General features: G+C 46.3%; 2 protein-coding genes across 28 annotated transcripts; one reads left to right on the top strand and one right to left on the bottom strand.

Annotated features, from left to right (window-relative positions):
- Positions 1–4449: 4449 nt before the first annotated feature.
- Positions 4450–8826, bottom strand: LOC136512984 (F-box protein SKP2A-like). 3 transcript variants are annotated; one of them, XM_066506984.1, is made up of 5 exons: positions 8713–8826; positions 7457–7748; positions 6043–6391; positions 5823–5964; positions 4450–5197 (listed from the first exon to the last, which is right to left on the bottom strand). In XM_066506984.1, exons 2-5 carry the CDS (start codon positions 7711–7713, stop codon positions 4839–4841), a joined length of 1107 nt encoding a protein of 368 aa, XP_066363081.1. In that variant the 5' UTR covers positions 7714–7748; positions 8713–8826; the 3' UTR covers positions 4450–4838. The 3 variants fall into 3 exon arrangements, with proteins under 3 accessions (XP_066363081.1, XP_066363079.1, XP_066363080.1); XM_066506982.1 differs by having other exon boundaries at positions 5823–6391; XM_066506983.1 differs by lacking the exon at positions 8713–8826 and adding an exon at positions 8376–8702 and having other exon boundaries at positions 5823–6391.
- A 3809-nt stretch (positions 8827–12635) lies between these two features.
- On the top strand, positions 12636–22098 carry LOC136511905 (uncharacterized). Of its 25 annotated transcripts, none has more exons than XR_010772916.1 (10): positions 12636–13072; positions 13181–13210; positions 13607–13700; positions 13811–13921; positions 14004–14179; positions 16064–17412; positions 17513–17528; positions 18038–20826; positions 20944–21519; positions 21607–22098. XR_010772916.1 is itself a non-coding variant. In XM_066505926.1 (10 exons), exons 3-7 carry the CDS (start codon positions 13678–13680, stop codon positions 19346–19348), a joined length of 516 nt encoding a protein of 171 aa, XP_066362023.1. In that variant the 5' UTR covers positions 12636–13072; positions 13181–13210; positions 13607–13677; the 3' UTR covers positions 19349–19551; positions 20254–20826; positions 20944–21519; positions 21607–22098. The 25 variants fall into 25 exon arrangements, 9 of the variants coding, with proteins under 9 accessions (XP_066362023.1, XP_066362022.1, XP_066362021.1 ...); XR_010772915.1 differs by having other exon boundaries at positions 15970–17412; XR_010772911.1 differs by lacking the exon at positions 17513–17528 and having other exon boundaries at positions 14004–17162; positions 17273–17330; positions 18038–18085; positions 18391–20826.
- Positions 22099–23822: the final 1724 nt, after the last annotated feature.

Here is a 23822-nt window from a genome sequence, read left to right as displayed (position 1 = left end):
CCCCTCTATTTCCTTACAATCATTTCATACGTCCATACGCGCATTCATTCCATACGCCCGAACCTCCCAGACGATTCAGGCCCTGAACCGCCCGGGGGCTCGGGAACTAAGCATCGCACATGCAGCGAAATGCATCACAACATTCCATGTTGCGTCACGAAGCGACGGTTGCCTCATTCGACATGAGCAACCAACAGAGCCAGAGGAGAAAAACGTAGATGAGCCCCGTGCAGCCCTCGCCCGGTCTGGCAGACCGGGTCATCTCAACCTTCTCGTTCGATCCTGAACCTCTCGCCAAACTCACAGAATCTCCATCGAGGGGAGGCCGTTAGGCCACTCGGATCGGTCTCCAGAATGACCCAGGCATCTACCGGGTTGTAGGTAAAGGAGTAGTGGAATGTCACAAGAGGGCTATGTCGACCCCGTCATGAACGACAGACCCGGATTCCACTCGATCACACCCGTTAGCGAACTCACCGAGCGCGTCACTCGAGCTTGAGCGATCGGGACAAGCGACAAAACTCAGCCCCTCCGGTTGTGAGAAACCGATGATGGGGTAACGCACACAAATCACATCGACCCCTACTAAGGCTCAACAAGGCTCGGGGGCTCAAGACAAAAAGCCTGGGACTACGACCCCAAACTCAACCCTTCCGACTACGCTAAAAAAACCTGGGTTTGCGACCCCGATCTTGCCCCATCTGGCTATGATTCTGACTACGCTCCAAAAAACCTGGGTTTGCGACCCCGATCCCGCCCTATCGGGTTACGCTTCCGACTGCGCTCCAAAAACCTAGGTTTGCGACCTCAATCTCGCCCCATCCGGCTACGCTTCCGACTGCGCTCCAAAAACCCAGGTCTGCGACCCCGATCTCGCCCCATGACTCTAACTCACCTGATCCCACGGCGCGCATCGACGCCAGGATCAGTGAGCTCTGTCTCGTCCAAATCCCTTGACTGACTCCCTTGCTCGATCCCATGGCATGCATCGACACTAGGATCAGTGAGCTCTGTCTCATCCAAAACTGACTCCCTCGCTCGATCCTACGGCGCGCATCGACGCTAGGATCAGTGAGCTCTGTCTCGTCCAAATCCTTTGACTGACTCCCTCGCTCGATCCCACGGCGCGCATCGATGCCAGGATTAGTGAGCCCTGTCTTGTCTAAAACTAACTGCCTCACCCAATCCCACGGCGTGCATCGACGCCAGGATCAGTGAGCCCTGTCTCGTTCAAAACTAACTGCCTCACCCGATCCCACGACGCGCATCGACGCCAGGATCAGTGAGCTCTATCTCGTCCAAAACTAACTGCCTCACCCGATCCAATGGCACGCATCGACACTAGGATTAGTGAGCTCTGTCTCGTCCAAATCTAACTGCCTCACCCAATCCCACGGCGCACATGACGCTAGGATCAGTGAGCTCTGTCTTGTCTAAAACTAACTGCCTCACCCGATCCCACGGCACGCATCGATGCTAGGATCAGTGAAGCTCTGTCTCATCCAAAACCCTTGACTGACTCCCTCGCTCAATCCACGGCGTGCACCGACGCCAGGATCCACGAGCTCCCTATCACCCAATCTCTCAAAACGACTAAAAAACCGCCTCGGCTGCACAACGACGCCTTGGTCGACAAAACTCCGTCTCAAACGAAAAAACTCCCCCACTGACAACACAGGAAACCCCCCAGACGGTTCTGCCCAAACCGCCCGGGGGCTCAGGGGCTACACCCGCGAGTACGCTCGTGCGCACCCACCGGCAAGACAAAAATCTCCTGGACGATTCTACCCGAATCACCCAGGGGCTCGGGGGCTCCTGTCGGGTTCATAAAACCTGGGGTCCCTCGGGGACCGGCTTCCATGCCAAGGCTCGGCCCAAGAGTCTAAAACGATAGGCAGGAAGGGCGGCCCAGTCACCGACCGGAAGGTCTGGCCGAAGGGGAACAGCGCTCGCTCATTGGCTACTTCGGCCCACCTCTCCGACCGGAGCATTCGCTTCGACTCCAGCCGCCTCCGGACGGCCTCTCTAATCAGAAGGCCTGGCCCAAAACACTACTTCCGACTCCAACCCCGCGTCTCCGACCCGGGTTCGCAGGAACCCTGCTCACCGCTCTTCTCTGACTGGCACACTCAGAACCAACTGGAGCCATTTGACCAGGGACACCCGCTCGATGGGAACTAGAAGACGTGCAGAGAAAAGCAAGGCAAGGCTCACAAGTCAAAACCACTGTACCAGGGACCATACCCTGCACGGAACATAACTCTGCAGCCACCCTGACACAAACAGTATTATAGCCCCCGACATCTCCCTCTACAGTATTGTAGGGCCCGCTAAAACTCCTATACGGTAAGGCCCCCCACGTGCCTCTAGGCATCGATAGCGGTATGGGCGCCAGGATTTATCGTACCGGGTGAACATAGCGAGACTCCTCACATGCCTCTAGGCATCAAACAGTATTTGCAGGTACCGACGTCTACCATCCCTGAAAAAGGTAGCACGACCTCCCACGTGCATCTAACATTCTATAGTGACGTCAACAGTATTGTAGGCACCTACCATTATCTTGTACCCGCCGGCGTGGGCAACAAGGCTCGGTAGGCGTGGGCAACAAGGCTCGGTAGCATACGTACCCTCACCCTCTCACTTGTAAAGCCATCCCCCTTTATCTATAAAAGGGGACGCGCCCCCTCCAACAAAGGGAGAGCCCTTCTTAAAGATAGCAAGCACCGATCAAGTTCACTAGCTCACGACCACAGAACCGCCGGGTTTGGACTCCAAGCACACACTTGAACACTTACTCATAGCGCAACTCCCGTCGCTCCCGGCCCTTCCGACTGGAGCCGACCGGACCTCCTGTACACCCCTTCTTCCTCCTTCTCGTTAACCCCACAGCAAACTTCGAGCACCTGGGCTCAGGAATAAAGTCACTAACCGACCCAAACTGGACGTAGGGTACGTTGCCTGAACCAGTATAAATCCTATGTCATTGAGTGCTAGGCCACCTCCGATCACAACGTACGGTAAAACTATAAATATTCACTAGTTGGTCACTTTCTGCACCGACAATAGTATTCCAACTTTTTATAGTTATCTCAAATTACTTGTTATTCTCATTTCAATGTATCCTTCTATTTCTTCAATACGTCTCTATCTCTCTCTTTTTTAATATATCTCTATCTCTATCCTCCTCCTTTTCGTTCTGTATGTATCACAACTTTTTCACTCCTTTCTCCCTCCAATCTAACTTATAAGGCATTTCAGATACATCAATAGTCAAACTTTATAATATTTGAACAACAATTTTTAATTATTATAACAAAAAAATTGATACTACTCCCTCCGTTCCTTAATATAAGCCATATAGATTTTTAAAGAAAATTCCAAAATATAGGTACGTATCAGCTCCCACGCCGATTAGTTTAGAAACCTTCCCACCGTATATAGCACATGCCCCAACCAATCCCTTAAATTTAGGAAACAGTCTGATTGGGAGAGAGAAGATGGCCTGATTTTTCTTTTTTTCCTCGGTCTCACATTCTTCCCCAAGCCGTGCGTTAATATTGGTACTAAAAACTATATGGCTTATATTAAGGAACGGAGGGAGTATTAGATTTGTAATAACAAATATACTATCCAATAGTCATAAGCCAATAACTATAAACAATATAATAAAAAATAAAATAAATAAATGATCAATATAGTTTTGTGAGACATGCAAGTTTAACTAATGGTCAATAAATAAAGCTTTGTATGAAAAGAAAGAAAGTTAATGGAGGACAATATGCCATTTGGTGAGAATGCCATAAATACTAATGAGGGAATGATGTGGGAATGACATGAATAGTTTGCATGTTGAGATAGAAAACCAGCCAAATTATTTTTTATAAGATATAACATATCTATCTATAGATAGATATGTTATGTTGGTAGTTCCAGATGGATGAAAGTGCGTTAAATTGGTTAAGCATGTGTGTACGGGGATGGTTTTGCAACAAACCCACACAGGTGTGTTACATGTTTTTACATTTGCAACAAAATTCATCAAGGGACAAACACAAAAACCAAGTAATTAATGGGGGTGGGTTTTCCAATTTCCCCCATTATAGGGCCTGTCGAAGTGAGTTTCTAAGGTAACACTCCAATTCCCCTAGTATTTTTCCCTTTGCAAAAATTCCAACAGAGCCATGCATTTGCCATTAAGATTAGACTGTCTTCAACAACAGTAGCTCAAAATATAAGACATATTCGTCTTTTCGGTAGCGCTACGTCAATACCTATTTTTTCTCTTCTCCAACAATAAGACCCAAAAGACAACATTTTTTTGCAAATGGATCTCCAGAAGAGAGGATACTCAAATTTAGTTTATGTCTCTTCTGACATCTAAAATGGGTCTTATATATGCCTCTCCTGACACCTAAAATGAGTCTTCCATATAGATACTCTGTTAGATACTATAAATATTGTGTTAGACACCATTTTATGTTTGGGTTCCACAACGGGTCTCCTGGGTTCCACAACGGGTCTCCTTCTAGAGACAGATCTGACTGCAACCCTACAAAGTCCATAAAATAAATACATATTACACAGAAGTCCACTAGATACCAGATACCACAGCATTTCTAGTCAATGTCCAGGTAGCACTGGAGTACACATGCCACGCTCCAGAAATTCGCCACTCCATGATTATCACACAAAGTCCTACCACAGCAGTGTCTTATTACACCACCAAGTCTCGAGTTTATGTACACAGGGAGCTTCCTCTACACCTGGAGGACGCCACCACCACCAGGCAAACGCCCCCATTCACGAGAACCATCGGCGCCAAGCCACCAACAAGCTTAGTACGCATGGTTGGCCATCAGCGCTCTCCCGGCACGGTGTGGGTGGAGGGCGCAGGCGCAGTGGACTGACGTGAGGCTGAGGCAGCCACTGATGATGAGGGAGTGCCTCTCGGGGCAGGTGTGCAGTGCCGGGAAGGAGTCGCAGACGGCCTGCACCGCTGGGGGTGTCAGGGCGGTGCACTGGCTGATATTGAGGTTCGCGAGCCCGTCTTTCACTGCATCCCACCTCCCACGCTTGCTCTTCACGCGGCTGTTTGCGAGGGAGTACATGGCACGGTCCGTGATGTTCTGGCAGTAGTAGAGGCCCAACGAGCGCAGGTGCGGACATCCGTTGGCAAGAGCAACCACACTCTCATCTGCAATGAAGAGTTGAAAAGATGACTATGGTGCTCAAAGCTCACTATAAGCTACAAGAACAGACCCTTGTGGTGCTCAGTCTAAGAGTCTGAAATAATGACAGCAAACACTGATATCTAGTGAAGAACAAACAAGATATCTAGTGAAGAACAAACAAGTTTACTCTTGTATACAGTGATCAACTGCCCCAGTTACCACCGAGGCTATAAGCAAGCACGCTGTATTGATATGCTCAGTTACCACCGAGGCTATAAGCAAGCATGCTGATATTGATATGCTCGCTCTATTATATTTGCATATGTGCAGGTGTAACGACTGTAATACACTGTATGTGGACACCCCACGCACCCCATCAGATTTCTTCAGATAAAACTGCATCTCATTAGTCAGGGCTGATCTTTCAGAAAGAATGTGCTGGGCACATATGATGGCTTGATATAGTAGTCTAATGGAGCACTGTGATCGAAACAAAAGGCATACTCTACCTATCAAATGACTGAAGTAACAAACATGGGGGCAAGTTGAAGATAGGATGTGCTAGGTTTCAGTGCCATCTAAACTTAACTGACTGCGGTCCAACAAGCACAAAAGAAAACTAAGTTGCTAAAGAATCAGATCAAATACCTGTTATAAGAACACAACCACACAAGTCTACAGCTCTGAGATCAGGACATCCTGACGCTAAGCTGGTCACTCCCTTATCTGTAACAACATCACACCAGCCTAGGTTCAAAGATTGCAGCTGCCCACAGTTCAGAGCAATAGCCTGCATCATAATTATAGAAACTACGTAGATGTTCATACTAGAAACATGTTTAGCAAAACTTGATATGACGAAAAGTACCTGCAAAGCTCTGTCAGTAGCAGCCTTCACACATCCACACAAGTTCAGGCACTTCAGGTTTTTACAGCGGCAAGTAAGGTAAATCAAGGCAGTATCACTGAAATTGGAACATCCACTAATGTTCAGTCTTGTAAGCCGTGGGCATCCATGGGCCAATGCATACAAGGAGCGGTCACTAAGTCTGAAGCTTCTACTGAGGTCTAACTCACGTAGATCATGACAGTAGTTGGCAACAACCTCTACTGCACTGTCTTCAAGCTGAGGTTTGTTTTGCCGAAGAGTGAGAACTTGCAACTTTGTAAACTTGTGGGCAAGAGATATCATTAAATTATTCATGCTCTGTTTGCACCTGCAAGTGATATAATTTTCAGCTTAGCCAGTGCATTGTTTAAAAGCTATGCATATAACCAAATATAATTCGGCACAAGCAGAGGGGTTGGCTGTTAGGAAAAAGCAGGAAGAAATATGTCATCCTCAGACCCAAAAGTAGGATGAAAATAGTATTAACTATGATAAATCATCCAGGGGTAAACTTGATTTCAATCCATTGCATTGGGCCACCAGGTAAGTAATTGATGCAGCGATTTTGTTTAAAGACAACTAAAAGTTCTTCATGTAATTTGGTATAGATGCATCTTATGTGCATGCTAAAGCTATGGTGATAGATGAAGCCATTCATTGACTTAGTTTTCTCCACTCACCACATATTATTACTTAAATCAAGGATACCAACTTTGTGGCTTGGCAACTTAGACAAATCAAGGACCGCAGACCATAAGGTTTTCTTCTAAGGAAAGCAAATGGAAAGTCAATGAGCAGGTCTAGTTGCGTTTCGAAGTTTCTTATGAGACAAGCATATGAATATCCATAGCGTACACAATGGCAAGTTACATTACATAGACCTAAAGCAATATCAGATGAGCCTATTCTAAACTCATATAATAGAACTGAAAATATTCAGGTTGCTTCCAGAGGTAAAAATAATTTAAAAATAACGGATAAGGTGGGGAGTTCTCTTTAACTGAAAGAGCAATGTACAACACAACATGGTAAACAAAACAAACGAATTCCCTTAACACTTCCCCTGAAACACATTGCTAACTTGGCTAATTGGTCGCAGCCACCATGTAGGAAGGATGAGATCATCAGTGCAAAATGGGACCATTTCAGCACACGGGGTTATAGCCTTATAGGTGATTTTCATTTACAGAAGAAATGATTGGATAATAAGAAAAATGATCTGCAGGGAACTGAGTACAACATATTGGGAAGGATTCAGATGGAATATTGCAAAATCATCATATTTTTGAGGAATCCAACAACTAGTGCACAGCCTTTTCGATCATTATGGCAAAGTCATAACACTCTGCAAAATTGACTAAAGAGGTGCAGTGAAGGAGAGAAACTTGCTCACCATGTAAGGGAAAGATTAGTGGCCCCCCATCCCAGCGCGTCACGCCAGCCTGTGCAAACACCAGATGCCACAATGACCATCCTATCATCGCCAACAGTCGATATTATCCTCACCAGGAGCTCCATCGGAAGGTCCTTCCATCCAGATAATGTTGGCACTGGACCACCACTTCCAGCCTGCCCCTTCTCGCTGATAGAGGTCACCATGAGGCTCCTAAACCATGCATCCAGTTCACCATTCGGCCTCCCGCTGACCATTTTCAATGGTTATAATTAAGAGCACCAAGCTATTTCTGCAATGACATGCCAAATTACATAAGACAACAGATCTGGAAGAAGCCTTGGGGTATACCAACTTTGCCCGAGAACGGTAGATAAATCTAGAAGGTCTAGGCATAGTTCTTTTTTAGTGCAGGGCCGCGCATAAAGAAAGCTACAACCTCGTATGAAAAAAGTAGTCCAAATGGCAACAGCAGGAATGAGCCCACAACCGTGTCGACCAGGCATATCTTGTGATGAACCCAAAATACCCGTATTCAGACAAAACTTGATCTGAGAACCGCATAAAGGACTCCCAAAATACTACTACAGATGGAGATAATTTCCAGAGAAGGAAAAAAAACTCAGGGTATTCTAAACAGGCAAGGCAACCTGACGAAGAATGTGTCGAACACACTAGCGTATCGGTGATTTGCAGCTGAAGAACTGCATCAAACATGTTCGAGGGGAAGTACTAACTAGGCAGCCGCAAGCACGAGGCGAGGGGGACATGGGGAGCTTTCTCAGGGTAGGAGCCCCCGGTCCCTCGTGCTTCCGGACGGCCGCAAACAACAAAGCAGGTGAGCGGCACTTGCGAGTTCCAACGCCAAATCAGAACTAGTAGAAAAAATATGCAGGAATCGAGGGCCCGGGGAACCAACCAACGCAAGGGGCCGGCGAGCCGGTAAGGCCTCCGGAAAGCCAGAAAATCTGGGGAAACGATCTAGGACGGAGCCGACACCATGGGGGCAACCGCCAACCGGGCGGCTAAGCGCCGCGCCCTAAGAGCGGAGAGGACGACCCGGTGATGACTTGCGCAGGCCAACACTGGCTAGTGGCTACAACTACGACCTTCGTGCTCCCAACGGACGATTGCGCCTCCCGGCGATTCGATCTCGGCGCCAAAACAATGGGAGAATCGAACGGGAAAAAGATCCCCAAATGGATGGAGAGAGAAGGAGAGAGGGAGAGGGAGAGGGACAGGGAGAGAGCGCTTACCCAGTACAAACTCGAGAGATGTCCAGCCGAGGCTGAACTGATGGGCAGGGGCCTGGGGGCTGGCCAGGCCGACTAGGTACAGAGTCGCAAACGCGCCCTTAGAGCCTGTTTGGAGGGGCTTATTCTGGCTCCGTCTCCGACACGGTAGCACGAAGTCATTTTAGATTTCGAGTCAGAAAATGAACTGAGGAGAGGAGAAGCCGAGCCATGATTTTAAGCTTCTCCAACTTTGTGCTACAGTGTCGGAGCCGGACGAAACCCCTGCAAACGGGCTCTTAAAGAGCAACGCTTGTGGTTGCCCCCCGGCGCAGGCTGAGCCGATTGATGTTGGACGGGGACGGAGGAGGCTGATGCCGTGCGGTGGTGTGTGTGGGTGTGGGTGTGGGTGTGGCGGGCTGCGCGTGTGGGGCTACGTGGCCCAGGCCGGCCTTGCGCTCATGGGCTGCAGGCTCCCGTGTTTGCGGCCTTGGCTCGCGAGCGAGCCCGGTTTCCTGGAGTCAAATACGACGCCACCGTCTGCCCCTGGAGAAACGCCGCTAGGGTTCGTTTCTGGCGAGCTCGGCTGCTCGCAGGCAATTTCGGGCGGCGGTTAGCCTCTCAGCCCGGCTGCCTCTTCGATGACAAACACAGCCTCGCTTGAACCGGGCTCACTGGGTATACATGCGCAAACAAGACCTGTTGCACCACTTAGGGCAGGCCTGCCTGTCGATGTTTCACCACCGATAGCCTGCCACGGGGGTACCCGGGGCAGTATTGTTCGGGCTTCGGCGTATGCAGAACTCGACGGTAAACGCAAGAGACAGTCGATTTATCCTGGTTCAGGCCCTCGATCGTAGATCGAGTAATAACCCTACGTCCAGTCGACGTTAGCCTTTTGCGTTGGATTGATTGTGATATGTTGTGTTGTATAATTGTCGTCTTCTTCTCTCAGGAGCCCTGCCCTCCTTTATATAGTCAGGAGGCCAGAGTCCTAGTCGGTTTACAATGAGATTTCCTAGTAGGATTACTTAATAGTTCTACTACTAAGATTACATGGGAAGAATCCTAATTGAACTAGATCTTCTCTCTCCCTTGCGGGGTATCCTGTGGGTCCTGCATCGACACTGCCCAGGCCTGGACCAGTTGGGCTGCCCAGGCCGACCAGGTACAGGGTCACAAACGCGCCCTTAGAGCCCGTTTGGAGGGGCTTCTTCCGGCTCCGTCTCCGACACTGTAGCACGGAGCCGTTTTAGATTTCGAATCAGAAAATGAACTGAGGAGAGGAGAAGCCGAGCCACGATTTTAAGCTTCTCCAACTCTGTGCTACAGTATCGGAGCCGGAGCCGGACGAAACCCTGCAAACGGGCTCTTAAAGAGCGACGCTTGTGGCCGCCCCCCGGCGCAGGCTGACCCGATTGATGTTGGACGGGGACGGAGGAGGCTGATGCCGTGCGGTGGTGAGTGTGGGTGTGGGTGTGGCGGGCTGCGCGTGTGGGGCTGCGGCTGGCTGTGGGGTTCGGGGGCTTTCTCCTCGCTGGGGGCAGGAGCGGGACGCGCACGGCAGTCGTAAGGATTTGGGGGCGGATCAGGATGGGCGGGCCGCGGGTTTTATCGCGCGATTCGCGATCGCGAAGCCTCCCCTCGCCAGGCAATCGCGCCACGGGGCTCGTGGTTCGCGCACACTACGCCGGGTCTCGTGGTCCACCGTTTCGGGACGTTCTGGTTCGGTGAGGGTGCTTTACTGCGATCCTGCTCTGCTCGTCCTCGAGCTTGTGTGCCGTGTCACGTCACGTAACAAATGGTGTCTCGTCTCGCCCTCTCGACGCGACGCGACGCGGATGGCTTCCACTTTCCAGTCAGCCTTGCCGTCGGCCCGTCACCGCACCAGGATTGGGAAAGGAACCGATTAGCTCTGGCTCGTGGGCTACAAATACTCCACGTCTGCTCGACAGTCGCCCAGCACACACAACAGATCTTGCGCTAATCCGGACGTTTCTCTCTCGCGCGCGCGCGCCGCGTCTCGCGTCCGCTGTCCCTGTCAGGCTGCGCCGGCACTTCTGTTGACGAATGCAAAATGTTTCCTCCCGTCCCGTGTCGCCTTGCTCTTGCCCAGCTGCCCTGCTCGCTCTAGAGTGGGGGCATCGCGCTCGGCACGGTTCGGATCCAACCGGTTGTGTCCCGGGCGGGCGCTGCCAGTCCCATCCGGCGCCGGGGAATCAAGGTGGAACAGCGGAGGCTCATGCGCAACAGACGACTGACGTGACGCGACGCGACGTCGCTGCTTTTGTGGTGTCGAGGGCAAAAGAAAAGGGACGTGCAACCCACGGCCGCCGCAAGAGGTAAAAAATCAGCAGCGTTCGGCTTATACGATTGTATACGATTATAGATTATAAGCTAAAATAATATTTTTTTATATTAAACCAGCTAAACTAGCCAGCAATAAATAATCTACAATCGTTTACGACGAAATGAACATGCCGTATGTGGTTCGTATTGCGTCGTCGTGAGGCGGCTGGGGCGGGGGCCGGACGACGCGGGCGCTCGCTCCGCTGTACCGCCGCCGAGACGACCTCGAAAGCGACACGCCTCACGGGCTTTATCCGGTGAAGGAAGGCAGAGAGAGGCCCACGAGATGAGAACGGGGATAACGACACGAACAAAGGGAGGAAGGAAGGGAAATCACGCTTTACGGCTGAGCCGTCGTCGGGAGCACTCGTCTCGTATTGACTCGCTCGTCGTTGAAGCCGTCGGGACCCACGTCATGTGCTGGTCTGATCGGCCCCCCTATATTGTGTGATGAACTTTGAAGAAGACGAAAATCTACCATAATAATAAACTTTATTCCTATATACCAAAACGTCCTTTACTGTTCGCGGTATGGCGCTCGGTTTTCTTCCCCCCCTCCCCCTGTCCGCCCTTATGGGGTGAATTTTGGTCGTCGTCCCCTGAATGTTCGATACATATAGTATTAAATATAGGCTAATTATAAAACTAATTGTACAGCTTGCGACTAATTTACAAGACAAATCTTTTAAGCCTAATTAGTTTATGATTTAACAATGTAGTGCTACAGTAAACATATACTAATGATAAATTAATTAAGCTTATTAAATTTATCTTGTGAAGTACCGACGGATTCTGTAATTTGTTTTTTTATTCAGAAATACTATACAATACACGTGTGTTTTAGAAAAAAAAAGCACATGAATTTTTAGTCGCCGGATCATTGCCTCGGTTATCTACGTCCGTCAGATCTGCAAGCCAGTAAACGCGAACGCTAGAGAGAGACGATGCGCGTGGTCGTGTCAGGGGCCTGGTCGCGTCCGTGAGAGAGAGGACGTGAACGCGAACACGAATCGCTCTGTAATATGTCAGGTGTCAGGTGGCCCCATGACGCGACCCATGATGAACGGACAACAATGAAACCAATCGCTCTGTAATTTATCATTTCATAGAAAAAAATTGTTTTCTATGATATGTAATTTGTGATCTGTGATCTTTTAATTGTCTGAAGGTAGAAAAAGACTAGAGGTAGAAGAAAAATAGAGATTGTTGGATCTTAATCTTATGGTGCAAAAAAAAAATTCATGTATTGAAATTATATAAAATACTCCCTCCATCCCAAATTGTAAGTCATTCCAAGAATCTTGGAGAGTCAAACTTTTTCAAGTTTGACTAAAATTATAGAGAGAAACACAAAAATTGATGACATCAAATAGGTATAATATGAAAATATAACTAATGAAGAATCTAATGATACTTACTTGGTATGATAAATATTATTATTTTGTTATATAAATTTGATCAAACTTGAAAAACTTTGACTCTCCAAGATTCTTGGAATGACTTACAATTTGAGATGGAGGGAGTATATGGTTATGCAGTAGACCCATTCTTTTTATACCCTCACGTGACGCCTCCTCCCACCGAACCAAACATTCCCTTCCTGCCCGTCCGTCACCCACGAGGCCGCGACTTCCCGAACTCTCCAGTCTCCCACCCACACGACACCTTCTACGACCCTCGCGAGACGCGCCGGCCCTCTCCGCCGCACCCACCTGCCCTACACGCCGCGTGGAGCCCCTCGCCAGGCCGCCCTGCAGGGCTGCCACCTCGCTCCCTTCCCCCTCTCCGACGTCGCCGCGCCGCAGAAGCCGCGATGCCACGGCTCGGCTTCGCGACGAGCTCCGCCTCTCCCCGAGACGTGCGCTCCACCCTTCCCTCTTTCCGGATCTGGCCGCGCCATCACGGGACCTCCGGCGTGGCCAAACCCTAGCGGCGCAGCCCGGCGCCATCACGCCTGCGCCGGCTACCCTGTCGCCTCCCCGGGCCACCGAGCTATTGTTGGCTTCACGGCGGACGCCTGCAACGGGCGCGGCAGGTAAGGACGCCCTTCGTTTTGGGCCTGGCCTGCCCCTGCTCGCGTCGATTCTATTTCTGATATCTCATGTGTATGAATCTTCGTAATCCGTTCCTCTTGCTGCTGCAGAAAAAGGTTGGTGCCGCCACAGCCACCCCGGTACCTCACTATGAATCTTAACATAGCATTTTATTTTAGGTCTGATTAATTGCCATGACTCCATATTATTTTACAGTGGATTTTGGGTCAATTCTATTTACAAAATTGCAGAACATTCTGTGTTATGTGACTTTCTTATGTAGTACTCACCTTCAAGCATCATTTAGTGGGTCAGTGGTCATGTAAATATTTTGGGTGCTGACTTCAAAGGCACTTTGTGGCGGGTTTGTTGTGATGAGTGCCAGATTTTGGTCCACGTCCAATGTGACCTGACATGCAACAACATGGAACCTATTTCCTTGCCTTTATATGATGACATTTTGATGTCCTTATTGCTTGATATCTATATGCAATTATTTTATGACTACCTTTTGCTAACTTGCCATTGTGTCATAGGATTTGGAAAATGCTGATTATTTCTGTCCGGGCTGTAAAGCAAACGCACAACAGTTCCACCAACTGAAAAAATGAATACTTCCAACAGTTCAGAGTAAGTCATTTGGTGCTCCCTAACGTATGGATTGGAAGCTACTTTAGTCAATAAGCGGTTCCATATGTAATATACGTTCTCGCCCGGTAATAGTTGATGTACATTTTCAGATTAAGAGGATACCCTTCCATGTGTGGATGCTTGACGGTTCTCTCCTTCCTCTCTGCTCAAGTTAATAGCTCCAAAACCTGTTTCCTTTGCCCAGGCTGTTGGGGTTCAATGTATGCATGTTTTTTCAGCTTTCCCAAATTGAACTGCAAATCTTTGCCCTACACATTTGTGTGCTAATAATGATTTCTACAGATTCATGGAGCAGGTGTGGTACAGTTGCAGCCTGCAGTGTGGCTGCTGGGGGTTCAACGTACGCATTCTTTTGGCTTCTCTGTTCTGCTGTGCTCTTATGAGGTTTTGAATTTAAGAGGTGTGGATGCTTTACAGCTTCGACTGAATGTTTATGTATATATGAGAAGAGAAGAAAGGTAAAAACAGAGAACTTCAGAGAAATCACCTCTGTTGTTGATTTATTCTTTGATATTGGATCACTACAAATTACTTCTATGATATGTTTTACCTCCTTATCTAATTCTGCCCTTTTTGCATGCCTTTGTTTTGTTAAATAAAAAGAATGGCTAGATGTTGGTCAAATAAATGTTCTAACAACCTTTACCACATCCTTTCCAATCAATGCCATGTCTTCCTTTTGCCCAGGCGTTCAAATTTGCATGTAACCAGTGCAAAATATACGTAAGACTCCTCTAAATGGCTCTGTTTGTTCAGACAAGAGGTTGTTGGTCATGTTGAATCTATTCAAACTGGAACCTATTTAGTTCAGTCTATTTAGTTTTGTAGATTTAGTTTGCCACCACATTGATTCCATTGCTACAGTTCCATTTACCTCTTTTTGGCGTGATGGATCACTTGATTACGCACGTTTGCATAGTACAAAGTTACAAATATTAACTTTTGGTGCAGTTCATTACAGAGTGCTCTGACTTAAACCTCCTTAGGAATTTCACAGTCTTCTATTTTCTGACTATATTTCATACTTAGTTGGTACTAGACATGCTAACTGAATGTTGTGCAGCTACAACCACATCGCTTACAGGTATCTTGCTATGTTCAACACGAAACACCTTCATTTGCAAACTGTTAGACACCAGAGGTAGCAGTTTGTATTCAGTTAATGTATAGCATAAATATGTAGCAATATTGGTTGGAACAGCTCTATTGTCATCGATTATTAACTGGGATACTACAAAAATCATTACGAAGGAGTTGTTACCCCTTTCAGAACAAGATGCAGCCTTTCATTTCCTCTTTTTCCCTCCTTCCACTTTATACACAATATTTTTACATTCATGGACATGCATCGGTCAGGGTACAATTTTGAATTACAACATTCTAAATTCCAAAAGGCAAGGTCTATATGTTTACTACAGTTGTGTTCAGAGTTTCCTTAAGAGAGTAGTTGCACACATCTGGTCTACATCCTATGAATATCGTTAGGAGTTTCGTGCTGTACCTTTATTGCTTCACTCCAAACTCGAGAGCCTTATGCCCTTATGATCTTGCCCAGGTGCTGAGAAGGCCTGCACCATGCTACTCCCCAGATACTTGACATGTTCCCCGCACACGACCTTTGTTTTATATGTTTATTTGGACTTCCTCTCCTCTATGCTTCTTCAGTATATTTTTCCGCCTCTGATTCTTGCATGCATTTCATATGGGTTCATAGACCCCACCCCCACCCCCCCTCAAAAGTGAAAAGACTGTAATGAAGGGTTAAATTTGGTATCGCACTAATGTTAGATGCAGGCCACGATTCTTTTTTCCCACGACAAAAATATGTATACTCCTAAATAATCTATGCATTTTTTCCATTGGTCTACATGAGGTGTTCAGCACAGTAGACCCACGGCCAATATAAGTATATAGCTGTATATGTGTTCGTTCTTTCACATGAATGCACAAATTAGTCCTGATTTCCTAACATTGACCCATGCATACTTCCGTCGTATGCTATTCTTGGTAAATCTTTTTATTCCTCATCTGATGCTTGCAACATATATGTGTACAGCTCTTCTATAAGGACTATACTAGGGATTACTGATTCGTTTACACTAATTTCTTTCTGGTTGCAACAAAACTTAATAGATCTAATGCACCATTTGCCAACTGTTGTTTATGTTGTATTCGTACAATGTTGCTTCAAAATATTCATCCATTCCTACTAACTTAGATTTACACTATTTCTGATGTACATAACCAGCTACAGATTTTCTGACTCTGCCTGCTAATCTCATTCATTCATTGACATTCGTTCATTGACACAACTTTCTACCTATGGAATTTGTGATGACCAGAATACCGAGAAGGCGTAATATTCATTAGCTCCAATTAAGGCATATTGGCCTTCATAATTCTGGCCATGACGCTGCCAGCCAAATATTACTATGAATTCAGTTTTGGTGGTTGTAGTTGAATATATTTGAAATGGTACATGTTGTTTCTTGCTTCGGCTTCCGATCTCTGCAAGAACTACTGAATGGCCTCCTTATGTTTTACTGTTCTTTCTAATTCAGATGTTCAACACCTCTCATGTCTTTGTTCTTTGACTCTCTTTTATATGAAAGCATAATTTGTCGATATATGAAGCAACAACCATGCATGCTGAATTATTTCTCATGTTTACTTACTATACTTGCGATCACATAGACATCACTTTGGAAATAATGGAACAAAAATATTCTTATTTTCTATGGTATTGCGCGGCGGGACTGGCTAGCATGCCGTAATCCTTGGAGAATGCAACAAAGAAGCTTCAGTGTAAATATAAACAAACGACAAACACGGCGCTTTCACACGATGACGCGAGTCCCGGCCCACCCGCCCGCGCTCGCCGGTTCGTACGACGCATGCATGCTTGGTTTTGACCGGCGCATTTTCCACGATCCCTGGTCGCATTTTCCACGATCCCTGGTGTCTGCTTGCCTTGTCTGCATGAACGTACGTACGTTTGTAGGAGTACACCGACACCGCAGGGGGTGACCACTGACCCGCGACCGATCAAGCATGATCACGTTCCAATTGCCTCCATCCTCGTGCTTCTGTTGCACGGATGCACGATGTCCGTGAGATTTGATGGGGCCGCGGCGTGTGGAAGTAACAAGAGGAAATACACGTACCTGCTGCTCTGCTTGAAAAGAATGTGCAGAGGCGAGACGAGGCCACGAGAGCGTCAAGGCATCATCTATATATCTACTCTTATCAAAGCAGATTAGTTTGGCCATCAACCAGACGTTCCACAATAACAAAAAAAAAAAAAAAAAATTACAGCGTTGATTTGCCTCCTTCCTCCGATTCGTGTGTTCCTATGCTCCACGAAACCCTAGCCGCCTCTGCTCGACGAACCCAGCTGCGTCGCGAGCCGCGGACCGCGCAGCAACGGCCGATACGGATGCGGTTGGCCTCTCCCTCGCATGCAGCGCCCGCGGCTGGATCTGGCAGGGCCTCACCCTCTTCTCCTCCTCCGTCCCTGTCATCTCATCTCTTCATTTCCGTGCTCCTCCCAGGGGGAATCGTAAGGGGGCCGGAGTGGTACTCAGACGCGCGATGCCTCGGGAATACCTGGTTAGTTTAAGCCTATGAGAGCAGTTTTCAATTACACGTTTCTTTACTGCAGGTGTGGATGAGTTCCAGAATAAAAAAAAAGGTGAGTTCTTGTGAAACAAATATATCGAATTCTTTGATGAGTGATACTTTCATATGAACAAATACCTGCTAAGAAACTAACTCTTCCCCATAAATCATAGGTTTGGTTGGCTCATCGTAAGTGCCGGCGTTATTCACATCTTTGGTGTATTGATTTGAGTTTTGGAAAGAAAATGGGTTTCATTGGTTCATCCAAATTGTGGACTTTCTTGAGCTTTATACAAAATTTACTACTACACTAGCACAACCATGATTTTGATTACAAGCATTGGTACTGCATGTTGATCGATTTGTGAAATTTGAGTGATGCGTACGAACTGCCTTTGAGAAATGCACTTACATGTTGAGTTCAAAATTATGTACAATCATGTCAAACGGTTCAGGACAAAGTTGTATGGAATTCTTTTTACTTTTTTGGTCCAAAGAACCTATATCGGTTAATTCAATGCCTATTTGTTCTATCTCCACATCCATCTCCACATCCATCATGCTTGCTTCTGGCTTATAGTATGTAGCTCCAACTTTAAAATTTCATAAGATGCTCCCTTTCGCTGCTAAAAACATTGACACAGTTGTTTTCCAAAAATGATGCATGATGTACCCCTAATATCTTTGGACTTTGGCAGGTACAAGGTGGTCACTCAAGTGTTTCTTGTACTTTTACTGACACATAAGTAAGTTCCATGTACATTTTCCATCATAATATGCTTTGGGTTTTACCGTTTCATAAAAATGTGTCCCACGTTCACTGGCTTACTTAGCATTAGCACAACCTTTTAAAAAACTTATATGACCAATTTGGAGATTTTATGATTCAGTTATGATATTCTGTTATGTTCCAGTTTTCCTGTTCTTACCATGAATTAGATGTGGTTTCTAATTTGGGTGCATAAAAATGTGTCCCACTTTCACTGGCTTGTGGGCTGGGTGTAGGGATTCTAGCGTTTCCTGGATCTTGTAATATTTTTTTGTTTTGCAGCTCATCGGATGTCTACAGTGAGTCGACTGCGATTACTTTAGTATTTTGCCAAATTCATCGTTACTTTACTGCATGGCCTGGTCTGCAGTGCTATTTGCATGTGGTGCTGAATCGCCGTAGGACTTCCAAAAACATACAAGCATTAGGAATCCTATTTACGAATATATACTTCCATACAGGCTGGCAGTAAAAATAATGAGGTTTACAAATATATACTTCCATACAAGAACTGCATCATACTGAGAGTAGCAATAGTTATTGGATTGTACTGTCCAGAGCAAAAAAATGGAGTTATTCTACTGCCCACTATTCTTTTATTTCTATTAGCTTTTGGCCTCCACAACTTCTACAGAATCTTCTGTAATTGGATTGTCTTATAGATTCTACATAACATTGGACCCAGTACTTTTGTGTATCTAAAACATTCCTGTTGTCACCCTTTATTTATTTTTGTTTTTGGTGTTCTACTTGCAAAATTTAGTTCATGCATTTATGCCATCCACTTGGAGATTTTGTTTGATGAAAAAAAAAAACACCCTAAAATTTTACGATGACTCGATCCATGCCAGACAAAAAATGACGGATTTTGGGTTGTATTGCTGCCACCAAGGGCTAGAGGAATAAACAGAGCCCAGTAATTTTTCAGTTTCCTTTTCCTCTCTATTTTCTTTAAAGATGCTAGACTTCGCTTCCTCATTTTTTTTTGGCCACGGCAATTCCCTGCCATTGATTTCTTGTTATATTGTGTAGATCCATGTCATACAAAAAAATCATTGCCTTGTGTTATCCTGCTGCAATTTCTGTCAGAGGCTATGGGGATCTACACATGAAGGGTCAGATCAGTGGTGCTCGGGGGGATGCTGATAAAGATCAACTAAATACTACCATCGATGACAATGAAGAAGAGAACTTTGCTCTCTTTGTTGGGCTTCAAGAGAGGGTTCAACTGTTGCTGTGAGCTATAACAGGACACATACTTCTGTGGGATACGACTACAAAATCCTCCGGACAAGACAAGCAAAGTGATGTTTCATCTAAGCTACACCTGATCTGTTATTGTCTTGCACTGGTCTGCTGGGTCGGCAACACATACATTCTAAAAAAGGAGGGCATCTTTTTGTTTATGACGGTGATGATATGAGATCTGAAGAAGTTTTCACGGTTTGCCTATTTTTTTTTCTTTCTCGTTCCTACAATTCCTTTTTCTTTTGACTGCCATCTTAGGTTAACATTGAACTATTTTTTCTGCTTTACAAATTTGGTACAGTGAATTCGTAGCTCCGGTAGCTCAAACCATATAAGCATCTAGTACCTCTCTATCTTACCAAAACAGGGCCTAATAATAACCTCACTACGGCCGGTGGTTCACACAATGCATTGTCCTAGCCTCAATCAGACGACATGTGTGCAACGTAAATCCAGCCTCATCGGCCGTCATGTATACAACGTTGTTGTATACGTATGGTACGTTATTTGACCAATACATAGGTCTTGTTTGGTACAACCGTAGGGAGAAAAGCTTTCCTGAGAAGCTGCACAAATGAAGAAAAAACGTTAACAAAATAAGTTTGTCTGGCCTAATTTATCTTGCGATTTAGTACAAATGCATCCACTTGATTATTGTTAGCAAATGTACAGGTAGCAAATCAAGTGGATGCGTGGTACTATGTCTAAATACATAGATTTTATTATGCACTTAAATATATATTATGTCCAAATACGTAGAAAAAACAATGTATCTAAAAAAGCCAAAACGTCTTATAACTTAGAACAGAAGGAGTAATCTACAACAGGAATTCTAAACATCACCCGGGTGTTGTAGCACTCATAAACACACGATTTTCCTATGCCTCTGACGTGTAGGCCTACACCCAACTCCACTTAAAAAATCGACGTTCCTCCCCGACGCTCCGCCCTCACGGGTTCGCGACGGCGACGCATCTCTTCGACGCTCCTCCCTCCCTCCCTCTCCCCAGCGCTGGCGAGCCCCACCCGCGTCCCGGCGACCTCCAGGCGAGCCCCACCCACGCGCGAGCTTGCCGGCCATGGCGGATCCGTCGAGGTAGGACTTCTCCTCCTCCTCCTCCTCCTCCTCCTCCTCCTCCTCCTCCTTGTGGATCTGTGCCGATCGGAGACGAAGACGACGACGGCGGTGGTTAGGGTTCCGGCGAGCCTCTCCCCCAACCTTTGTCCTTGTCCTTCCATAGAAAAAAATTATTTCTTGTGATTTGTGATCTGTAATATGTGATTTGTGATTTATGCCAAGGAGTAACCAGGGGAGAGGCAAGCCGCGTGTCGGCGGCTGGGTGAGCGGCGGCGGTGGGGCGGAGCTGGGTGCGACCGGAGGTAGAAGAAGAGGTGGAGGCCGTTGGATCTTCATCGTACGGTCATAAAAAAAATCATGTGCTGAAACAGGGTGAAACACCCGAAAGCCAGGTAAACACACTCATCTACAAACATCAGTATATAATAACTATATATTATATCATCTAGACTGAACAGATGTAGGTTATGTGTAGATTTGTATTCAAATTAAAAGTTCTGCTTTTGAAGGATTTTACTGAAACATGGTCGAAGAAACTAGTCTACTAGAAGCAAGCGACCCGAAGCAAGCAATTGACCCCACGTCTCTGTTGACAGTGGTTGCTGCTGTCAAACGCCATCTCTCAGAAGTCTCGCGGGCGTAAGTGCATGAATAAATGCTTTGCGTGGCATCCCTGATTGCCACGCCAAAGAAGAGCCGTGCCTGCCCGTCCGGTGCCGTTGCTGTCCTAGTGCAGCTGTGGCCTTCCCTGCCGTTCAAGCTTCCTCTCAAGTCTCAAGTCTTGTTGGGTACGTGAACAAGCATATAAGCATTTCCTCTGATAGATTGGCGACCCGACCGGGGGCGGCACCGATGGTTGCGGCTACGGTGAACCAGCAGCTCTGGATCTGTCAAGTCTGACTCCCAATTTTATAGTGGCCCCAGCTTATGCAATGATCTCATTATTTAATTAATTAACTCAGACCTCATCCTCGAGGCCTATCCTGTCCAATTCATAACCCTGCTTTCCTGAACCTGCCTGCCGACTTCCCGGTGACAAACTGTATCAACTCGACGGTGATTATTTGTCACTTCAAAAGAAAAAGGTCGTTATTTGTACTACTAATCTGTTGCGATTTGCATGCAGAGATCAACATGACCAGCGTGTGATTCTGGACTGATTCTTATGACAGGTTATCGTATAATATGTGATGAACTCAAAGACCGGCTTAACAAAACCAAAGGCAGTCGCAAAAAAAAAGGCCAAGGGATAAGCTCCGTGTTTGCGTACGTGCCGAGTTAGTGCTCCGATAGGCATTGGCGCGTTGCGGATGGTGTTAATCTTTTTCTGGCCGTGGATCAGTGAAGCGCACGCTTGGCTCCAAAGCTTGGACGCAAGCAACCGGGCCCTTCATCGAGATCGAAAACGACCTGTTGCCGTTGCTCCTCGCCATCGCCATCTCAGGCATCAGCGTCAGGGTCACACGAAGCATGCGTTAGCGTTTGCCATGGTTATCTATCAGCTCACCGTGGAGAGTGGACATGGAGACGGAGGCCCTCTTCTCTGGATTCTGGGGATCCAGTATTTTGCAGCAGACAAGAGTTTGCCATGGTTATCTTGTCTGACAGCCAAGCCAACTAGCAACAACGTCCTGACAAGATCGTGCGTGAACAGGCAGCTGATTTTTTTTAATGATAAGATAATAATATTTATTATACCAACTAAGTATCATTCGGTTTTCTATTAATTATATATTTCATACCATATCTATTTAATGTCATAAATCTTTATAATTTTTTTTCTATAATTTTGGTCAAACTTGAGATGCTTTAACTCTTCAAGATTGTTGGAATGACTTGTAATTTGGGATAGAGGGAGTATTACGTTACATTGTTCTTGATTCGCGACTTCGGGGCTACTGGAACATGTGCCAGTATTGACGACGGAGATTGGAAACCTGCCGCTACCCAAGAATTCCCCTCTTCCACGATTGCGGCTGCTAGCTCTCGAGCTGTTGCTCGACCCTGACGAAAAACCCAGCTATTCCTCCGTTCCTTCCGTACTGACCAAGCGATCAGTATCCTCGCCGCAACGCTGACTGAAAATGGTGCCCGGTGCCAAGCCGGCACCTGGGGCAGATGGCCTGGGGCACAGTATTCTCCATTCATGCAACAGTAGCATTCAGCGCCGTCACATTCTCTCAAGATGCAAAAATTCACCGTGAACTTGCTCGCATCTAATGGCGCCGTGGAGTTCACGACCGCAGTAGCAGTGGTAGTAGGCAGTAGCATTACGAGACTTTTCCCCGTGTGCCATTATAAAATATCGTAATTCTCTGTGTGCCTCTGAAAAAATTCAGCGGTCTTCAGCGCCACTACTCCAACTTTTTCGTGTCATCCATGCCACTTCAGTCAGTTTGGGCACTAACGTCGTCAAACTGCAGGTGTGAAAAGACGAAAATACCCTTAAGTTCAAATATGTTATTAATTTTTTTTGAGCATCTTAACGACTTCAAATGAAAAAACTCAAAACTAGAAAGTTGTAGATCTCGTCGAGATCTATAATTTTCATATAAATTTTTTTTCATTTAATTTCGTAAAAAAAATAATATGATTTTTCTAAGATATATTAATCATATCAAATCATATTTTTTTACGGAATTAAATGAAAATAATTTTTATATGAAAATTATAGATCTCGACGAGATCTACAATTTTCTAGTTTTGAGTTTTTTTATTTGAAGTCGTTAAGATGCTCAAAAAAATTAATAACATATTTGAACTTAAGGGCATTTTCGTCTTTTCACACCTGCAGTTTGACGGCGTTAGCGTCCAAACTGACGGAAGTGGCATGAAGGACACGAAAAAGTTAAAGTAGTGACGCTGAAGACCGCTGAATTTTTTCAGGGACACACAAGAAATTACGATCTTTTATAATGGCACACAGGAAAAAGTCTCTAGCATTATTGCTTGGGTGCCTCCTCGTTGCACTCCCAACCTCAAGTAGCCGCCCTCGACGGCCTGCAAATCAAATTCATGGACAGATCATATGCGCATGTCACACAAATATGTCGATATCTGACTATCTGTACATGCATGGCATAAACTTATTACTCGGTGACATGCAAATTAAAGATTAGCACTACACACTTACATTGTGCAGGCGACGCAGAGAGCACGAGGAACAAGAACACGGCCGCCAGGGCGATGGGCGCTGAAGCTCCGATCCTGGCCGCCATATTGGATCCGATCTGATCCTTTGGGAAGCGACGTATTAAAATTATTTATTATATGTAAAGCTAAGCACTGGTTGCTTGGGGTCTTATAGGGCACATGGACGAGGTACCTTTTTTCGAATTAGGGATATTCCCCATTTCCATTACATTGAACGGAAATACAGCAGAGTATA

This window comes from Miscanthus floridulus, chromosome 16, assembly GCF_019320115.1.
Source record: "Miscanthus floridulus cultivar M001 chromosome 16, ASM1932011v1, whole genome shotgun sequence".
NCBI classification, from domain to species: Eukaryota; Viridiplantae; Streptophyta; class Magnoliopsida; order Poales; family Poaceae; genus Miscanthus; species Miscanthus floridulus.
Note: the sequence above shows the minus strand (reverse complement) of the source record. Positions and strands in the feature narration are given on the sequence as shown.